Raw genomic sequence first — 9,141 nt, 5'->3', positions numbered from 1 at the left:
ACAAAATGCATAAAGATGTTAGTGCAATTGGATAATAAAAGTAGCTACTCAGGGGTTCATTGAAAGCCATTGAAGAACTGTACGCTTTATTATCAGATCATTATTTACTAATACTTTATAGATCAGTTAGATAGATAGATGGGGGGACAATCATGTTGGAAGTTTGGTCTAGTTTCGTTCACCTCAGTCTTTTTTAACAAAAGCCTTAATGTAGAAGTCAGTGTCAAAGTAAGCTTGACATGGAAGGATATGAATGGTCAGATTTTGCTGCTCAAGACACAAAAAGTCAAAGACTTAATCAGATCTGATGTTGCCATCAAATTGGTCAGCTCTGGACTGTAGGAGGATGTATGTGATGGCCTGTCTTGTCGTCTTAAGTCAGTAGGTTAACCTCCCCCTACACACAACAACACACTTGCGTCATGGCTACAAAACCTGTGTTCTAATTATACAGACTTTGCCTCAAAGATATATGAAGGCAAGGCTTGCTTTCCCCATTTACCATGGCCTTTTGGTTGGAGTTTGGCAGACAAAGTCTGTCCAAGCTCTGGGCATCTTTTGGCCTCTGCAGTTATGGGCTCACTGGACATTAGTACCGAATGCTGCTTTCACCGTCCTCGTAAAATTCAATTTGTGGTGCTATCGACACATATTGGAACGAAGATGAAAAACACAAATAAAACACATGTATTGACGTTTTTACCAACGATGCTTGTGCTCTTCTATGTATTAATTTACCGACACGTCACCTACGCCTTTGCACTGGCTAAAATGTCACAATTCCGCTATTTTTACGGAACGTGAACGCAGCACCTCGTAAAGCTAAGGCTAAGGCTAAGGCTAGCTCTCCCTGCAGTGCTATGAGTTGAGCAAGACTGAAGGTAACGGGAAATAATGGTATTAAACTAGTGTCTGTCATGTGAAATAGGTCTGTGTGCAACTGGCATGTATTCCTGATATGTTGAAGATCCCACTGTAGCCCGAGAACGCTGCATTTGTCACCAGTAACGATACTGGGAGACGGATAATTCTCCGTTAGCAGCTCTTCACTTGTTGTAGCTGAGCTAATGTTAGCTAACGTAGCTTCCTCACATCCTCCTATGCTAGTAAAGAGGTGACCTAACACAGGAACTAAACTGGAACTTCATTTATTTCCAGCAAAGTTGTGAGTTCAGGAAAAAAAAACTAAAAACTAAACAGTAACGTTAGCCCATGCCAGACTTTTTGTCTCGGAGTGTCATTTTAAGTTACCGTTACAGTAGACGCTGACTGTTAGTAAAAGTAACAGCGCTAAACGTGACTGCTAGTCAGTAATTTGCTAAGTTAGTAAATAAGATGAGCTAACCTAAGCCAGTTCTCTACAGGTCCGAAACGAGCTAAGTTAGTTGTATTGGCAAATGTAGTTTCCCTATCAGAACATGTCTTCCCTTCAAAGTAGGAGAAGATGAGCAGGGAGAAGACAACGTGTACATGCCCTCAGTCACACACTTTGTTACACCAAGTTAGAGCAGAAACGATTAGCTGAGTAATCAGTAAATTCATCCGTTGACTGTTTTGATTTTGACTAATCACATGGCTTTTTTAGATAATAAAAAAGTCAAAATATTTCATGCTTCCAGCGTCTTAAATGGGAGGATTTATATTTCGTAGTCAACATATGTCTGATTTCGGACTGTTGGTTTGACAAAACAAATAATTTATTTTCTGGGAAACTAATAACCTGATTCATTAATAATGAAAACTGTAAATTATATTGGGGTAATGTTGGGGAAACACATTGAGATTAGACACTTTGGCACACCACAACCCATGTCGGACCAATTGCCCTCAAATATATTGTCATTAGGGTATTTGATGTGCTATTTTTTAGCTGTACTCATTGCGTGCTCTCTTATCATTTCTGTCTGCAGTGCTGGGAATGCAGCCACCGCTCCCACCTGAGGCGGTCAGAGAGCTGGTGTGCTCCTGCCTGCACAGAGACCCAGTAGCAGCCGACCTCCGCTGCAGCCTGTTTGTTGCTGCTGCACAGAACTACAAGAGGGACTCTTTGCTCAGACCCTTCCCCCCTAGATATATAAGTGGCGACAATAAGGATTTTGAGGAGCTGGTAAGAAACACCTTCTCCTGTAGCATATATGCTTAATGACATAATTTGAGGTGCTTTAATTTTAGAGCTTATAATTAAGTATTAAAGGCACTAAGTGAACCGTTTTGTGTGGTAGTTTGATGATACACATACGCTTGGTGGCAGTAATGTGTATCCGATCTTGACATGTACTGTATTAATGTGTTTTTGCAATCAGTAGTTTGACCATGATACCATGATATAGAATTACTTACATGGACAAATGCAAAGTTTGCAGATGTTTGTGATCGCATTAACGAAGAGATGACAAAGAATTAATTAAAGAATATACAGCTTCAGGTGGGTGTGACTACTCCTGGTCATATGATCAAAATGAAGTTGGTTTTCTTCTCTAGTTGGCTGATGTACACTCTTTGCCTGGTGTGAGAGAGTTGGTGAGACTACGACACCGAGAGGGAGAACATCATCTGGCTCTCACACACTGGATTCTCTCTTCAAAGAGCTTTGCTGTCAAGACACTACAGAAAGATGAGGTACATCACTACAAGTACGAATACAGAAATATCTTTTACTTCTCGCTTTTTTGTTTACAGTGTTTCTTTGCTCTCTAACAGTATGCTAAACTTTGTAACCTGACGGAAAATGAAGGGATTTCTGTGCCTGTACCTGATTTCCTGTTTGAGCTGGAGTACTGTGATCAGATGAACGCCAGGTTTGAGAAGATGAGGGAAGGTAGAGACGTCTTCTATGCATTCCACGGGAGCCGCCTGGAAAACTTTCACTCTATCATTCACAATGGGCTGCACTGCCATCTCAACAAGGTCAGTGCGATCGTAACTTGTCTTTTCCACTCAACAAGTGGTAGTTTTATTATTGTGGAATACTGAAATCGGCGCTAAAAGGCCTGTTATTGTGCAACATAATATATAAGATGGAGCTGTCGAGATATTTGGTTGTTTCTGCCCGAGACAAAACTCAGGCGACCTGGTTTCCTTTCTGCATGTTGTGTGCAGAACTCGGTGTTTGGGGAGGGGACCTACCTCACCAGTGACCTCAGCATGGCTGTCCTCTACAGTCCCCACAGCAGCGGCTGGCGAGAAAGTCTCCTGGGTCCACTTCTCAGCTGTGTTGCCTTGTGTGAAGTCATTGATCACCCAGATGTTAAATGCCAGGTGAAGAAAAAAGGTGTGTAAACCATGCGACTTGCTGAAAAATGTAAAATCGGGCACCACTGATTTTTGTATAAACGAGCCACACATTCCCATTTCAGATTCTGAGATCATTGACCGTCAGCGCTCAAGAGCAAAGAACAGCGAAGGAGGGGATGTACCGCAAAAGTACTTTGTAGTTACCAACAATCAGCTGTTGCGAGTCAAGTACCTGCTTGTTTACTCTCAGAGGAGACACCTGTCGAGGTAAGGATCACTAGTGGGTAAAGGATGTAAATGCTGAAGCCACATTACACAAAGAAAATGTTTTTCAGGTGTCAGGATGCTATTGATTATGAGTTGAAAAACCTGCTTTTGCCACCAGCAGTAGTCAAATATTTAAAAGAGGTCCAGCAATACAATATGGGACAGCTTAGAAAAGTTTAACTTTATGTAAATATCCTCTTTAAAGGAAAACACCACCGCATTTCCATACTGAACTATGTTCTGCTCTGATCTTAGACGAGGTGATACATACCTCCCTCTCCTCTGTGCGTGCACTCAATGGCTCTTGCGCGCACTCCGCGCAGCGCTAATTTGCTAGCATGTAGCTTGTCCTTAGGATCCAAAGGGGGGTGAAGTTAGAAGCGACCAAGCACTTCCACGTTGTCCCTATTTAAATACGGTTACGTGAGTAGTTACACGACCCAAGTTTGGTTACACAAAATGAAACATGCCAATTTTTCTAAGCGGATAACAAGGATAACTATATAGTATGGCGGAATAACAACTGGAAGCACTTCGACGTCGGCGCAGTAATATCATCACTCAAAACATGACGGGACTATATACCTTCTGCTTGTTTTCACAACCCTGTACGATGCACGTTATAACCATGATGTTTGATTGTTTGATTGCAAACTATCTTACTACAACCTGATGCTTCCTCAACTGTGCACAAACTACTACAGGTAGTGCAGGCGAGGGCGTGCAGGTCACGTAGGTTCTATTGACGGAAGTAAGAGGGGGAGCGGAGTGATGATATCACTGCGCCGACGTCGAAGTGCTTCCAGTTGTTATTCCGCCATACTATATAGTTACCCTTGTTATCCGCTTAGAAAAATTAGCATGTTTCATTTTGTGTAACCAAACTTGGGTCGTGTAACTACTCACGTAACCGTATTTAAATAGGGACAACGTGGAAGTGCTTGGTCGCTTCTAACTTCACCCCCCTTTGGATCCTCAGGAATATACTGGGACAAGCTACATGCTAGCAAATTAGCGCTGCGCGGAGTGCGCGCAAGAGCCATTGAGTGCACGCACAGAGGAGAGGGAGGTATGTATCACCTTGTCTAAGATCAGAGCAGAACATAGTTCAGTATGGAAATGCGGTGGTGTTTTCCTTTAACATACAGGAGTGACAAACCCTCAGCTTGTTTGTCTGTATGTGTAAATTCACTATAACTCCATACAATATAAATTGTACATTCACTTCTATTTTCCAGCCTGTCTCAGCATTAACAGTGAAATATAGAGTTGTAGGGTTATCAATGGATTTGTTTGATACTGTTTTTGTTGACACTACAGAACTACACTTTGTATAAATACTTGTCCAGCCGTTTTTCAATCCTTTGGCTGCAATATTTGCTGCTGCATATAAACTAAACCTAATAAGTAAGTGAGTCAGTTTTGGTTGGTGCTGGTAAACTAAAGGTAATCTTTGTGTTTCTCTTCATCAGACGTTCCCGCAGCACTTCCTGGCTTCTCAGACACCATTTTGCCATCATGATGAGTCTCTACATTCTGCTGCTCATATTCATCGGTGCCTTTAACTCCAACACCTTCGTATCCTTTTGGAGCAGACTGTTCAGGTGACAAGACAACAGGACAGACGGCCTGGATGTTTATTATCTACAGTGCCTTCAGAGACGGACTAGAGGCTTCAGCAAATATAAAGTTTTATGCATCTTTTTATACTGTTTTCTCTCTGAAGTACAACTGTACAAATAACCACACTAACTGTTATTCTAAGATAACACATCTTTTCAAATAGCAACTATCAGGATCATAATGTATGTTCATTTTGTTGTTCATTTTGTTGGCTTTAGTCCTGAAAGGATACAGTCTTATTAACCAAAGGGTTAAAAGAAGGGTATAGTTTTGTGTTAATAACTGCACAATGAAGTTCATGAGTTCAGATGTCCTTTTTTTGGTTTGTTATGCATTAAAGGTGCAGTGTGTAGGATTTGGCGGCATCTAGCGGTGAGGTTGTCGATTGTAAAAAGTGAAAGTTCCTTGTATGAAGTGTGTACTACGAAGGTGAAAGCCTGAACGGTCCTATCTAGAGCCTGTGTTTGGTTTGTCAGCTCTGGGCTCCTATAGAAGCGTGGCGGCCGGCTCTGCAAAGAGGATCCACTCTGTATGTAGATCTAAACGGCTCATGCTGTGGTAATGAAAACACAATCATTGTTATTTTCACACTTAAGCAAATGTACTTATTAATATATTCAATTTCTGCTAATAGATTCCCGTTAGAGCTACACACTGTTCCTTTAAGTACTGAGAATTATAAACACATTAACTGGTTGCAATGACTCATTAGTGTCATTAGCGCACTCATGACAATGTCCCAATTTAAATTCTCACTTTTTAATGTTATCATTTTGCATCACTCAGTTATGGGTCGGGACCTTTTCATAATTCGTGATTTAAGCATGATTATACGATATTGAATATAACATTTGGTATAATAAATGAAAAATGAATAAGCTGGCCATTTTTTGTTGTGCTGAACGAAAGGATCCACAAGAGGACAGTCTACATAGGTCCAACAGGTCCAGGATTTAGCTAGCATGGCTAACGAGAAGGAAGGAGTCAACAACATACGTTAAGAGTATTAAAGCAAGACACAACCAGCTCGCTCTAAGCTGCTGTCTGTATCAGCAGAACTCCATTCAACAAACAGGGAAAATAACAGGGCAGCTTTAATTATCAACCAAGTGTTCTGATCAGTGGTGATGGTGTGAGTAACGTTATCGTCAACTCAACCAGAGCTTTTTACTGTTACTGTGGTGTCTTCCTGCTTTTAGCAGCTTTCCCTCATCGACTGCTACCCGGATGTAACTATTCTGTGACAGGCGAGGTGAAGCTCATCTCCTAACGAGCCTAAATATTACAGACTGGAGTCAGACTCACCTGACTTGGGTTTGAGGGTATGAAGGTATCTGCAGTCCAGCTGGCTGGAGGCAGCAAAGAGTCTGGAGGAGTCCGAGGAGAAGCAGAGCTGGTGGGCTGAGCGAAGGCCCTTTGGTTGCTTGGACACCTGGATGGAGGAAGAAGATGGAGATGGAGAGGGCTTCATCATTGTCCTCATTACCGACATGCAGTCTTTTAGAGGGTGAAAATCCTCCATCACATATTCAATATTTCAATAACTTTATTATATATATAGCTGGAAACAGACTTGGAATGAATGAACTGGGGAAGTTTGATTGTCCTCGACCATATTTCGGGGGAAAACACGAGTTCCACGTATGAAGTTTGTTAATTTAAAAGCTAATTGTTAAAGTGCAGAAAGTTTCAGTTTGTCGTAGTACGATTAAGTTCAGGGTGAAACAGTCGGGGAGCTCTCGTCACCAACACACGTTGGCTTACTGACTAACTGAGCTCCGTTACACAGTTGTTACGTTATCTTACCTGTTGTGAGTGTGAGTAACGTGACATCCTGGTACCGAACATACAGAGAGACGGCACTTACCACACTTTTGGGTGGAATGTCTTGATAATTATGTATTTTCAAAGTCTGATACTTAGTTAGACCATAAAATGAGACTTTTAAATGGACAAACATCGTGCGTGTACTTAATGGTAAAATTCTGAAGGCATTAAAACATTATTTGTCTCTCCGTTGACTACTGGTACGTATGTTTTTTCCGAAATAAGGAAGAACATAAAACTTGACCTCTCTATACATACACTGATTAGTTAACAATGACTAATACAGAGTGGCGTGAGAGAGCAGCACTGTGAGAGTCGATGAGCCCACCTTGGCAACGCTGATGTTGGTGACGGCGGCCTGGCGGAGGTGTTTATTAAGGACCGGGCCCTTTCCTTGCCCCCCACCCCCCCATCGCCCAAACAATTGCGCAATCAATCAACTGTATTTATAATAATGGATCACAAAAAAGGCCACTGATAACCTCATTCATAAAACATTCAGATATGCTTTTATATCCTTACATTAGTAAAGGAAGTAAACTGTTTGTCCACTTTACACCAACAGGTTCTGAACATTTGTTACAATTTTTAACTCTAATAAAGTTATAATAAAAAGGTTTGAGTGAGGTTGGTTCGCTCCAAAGTCGACTTACAAACCTTCAAACTGTTAATTGTTGACTTTGCACATTATTCAGGTAAACTGAGAGAGAAATCTCTGCAGCTCTTTCGCGTACATCAATATCTACTTGAAAGTCACTCCGTAGTAATCTCTTGTACTTTTCTATTGTTTTGTGTTCTATTCAAACTTTAACATGGGTTTCCTCTTACAGGGGCACTTTTATTACTGCTGGCACGCCGACAGTCCTTTGTTATGCGTTGTTTTTATCAGTAAAACAAAGTGATGGCTATATGGGATTGATAACAGAGGCGGCCTGCTTTGGTGACAGGGTCCTGTCTTTCTGATCGATACCTGATATACAGATGTGTTTCCACAGTTGAAAGCACAAGAAATGTACAAAAGGAAGGGAATTTTATTGGTTTTTATGGTTTGCTATAATACCTATTACCTATTGAAACGATGGAGTACTACATTTACATATTTCATAAACAGGAAAGTTGAAGTTTTTGTAATTGTAAATTGTAAATATATATAGTTTTCTGGTAGATCGATTAGATTAGTAAAAAAGTAAATAAATAAAATACCTTGTATTTAACAATGAGTTCATCCATTTCAGCATAATGCTGAAGTAGAGTGGCAGTATAATACTGACAGCACAGACCCAGGACAAGGAGCTGCACATTCCTCTCGTCTGTCTGATTAAACGCCAGATATTATTTAGATATCAAAGTACATTAGTCATACAACTGACGAACAAGTTAAAAGAAGATGAAAGAAAACACAAGCCTTTGTTTTGGTATAAAAAAGATTCCTTCTTGCGAAATCCTTCAGATAAACGGCGTCTCCTCTCCAGAAACGACTCACATTTGAAGGACACAGAACAAACTGTCCATTGTTGGTCCACACTTTATTCCCTTTCTGTACAAGCTTCATTATTGCTGCCTCATAAACCGTCTGTTATTGAATAACCATCAGTTGACAGGGGGCAGCGATGGCAGAGGGGACTCCAGACGCTTCACTTCTCCTGTGAACCAGAAAAACTCCCAAAATGGGAACAATTCAGACATAAGACAGACAGTGCTAGACTGATAGGACGCTTTAATTCACTACATTGTTGTACCTTTAATGATCCTGCTTCATTTCTCTGTGTCATTAGTTTTACTTATTTATTTTGTATATATTGCTGCATTTCTCTACTTATTCCTATGCAGGAGTCCAAACGGTTTCATTGATTCATGGTTCCACATTCACTATAAAGGAAGTTCTTTGTAGAAGACTAAACACCTTGATGCTAATATCACCATGCAACATGCTCATAAATGGCAATGTGCTGAAGTTAAGCAAGTATAAAGTTGACCTTATTCACCACCTTGGTGTTGCATGTTAGCATGCTAACATTTGCTATAGGTATTTGGTCCAAAGTATTTGACAAATTTGCATTGTGACTTGATGTTGGCGCCACATGGAAAATAAGATTGTTCATCCTAAGAGGGACATGAATGTCTGAAGTGAGTTTCATGGCGATCCATCAATGTTGTAGAGATATTTCAGTCTTTAGTGCTTGACCCATA

At 40.8% G+C, this 9,141-nt stretch overlaps 1 protein-coding gene across 1 annotated transcript; it reads left to right on the top strand.

Annotated features, from left to right (window-relative positions):
* The first annotated feature begins 815 nt into the window (after positions 1 to 815).
* On the top strand, positions 816 to 5,994 carry parp16 (poly (ADP-ribose) polymerase family, member 16). The gene is made up of 7 exons (XM_084017290.1): positions 816 to 881; positions 1,911 to 2,107; positions 2,482 to 2,619; positions 2,701 to 2,907; positions 3,100 to 3,271; positions 3,357 to 3,501; positions 4,974 to 5,994. Exons 2-7 carry the CDS (start codon positions 1,919 to 1,921, stop codon positions 5,107 to 5,109), a joined length of 987 nt encoding a protein of 328 aa, XP_083873416.1. The 5' UTR covers positions 816 to 881; positions 1,911 to 1,918; the 3' UTR covers positions 5,110 to 5,994.
* Positions 5,995 to 9,141: the final 3,147 nt, after the last annotated feature.

The sequence above is a fragment of the Eutrigla gurnardus genome (genome assembly GCF_963514095.1).
Source record: "Eutrigla gurnardus genome assembly, chromosome: 9".
Classification (NCBI taxonomy): domain Eukaryota; kingdom Metazoa; phylum Chordata; class Actinopteri; order Perciformes; family Triglidae; genus Eutrigla; species Eutrigla gurnardus.
Note: the sequence above shows the minus strand (reverse complement) of the source record. Positions and strands in the feature narration are given on the sequence as shown.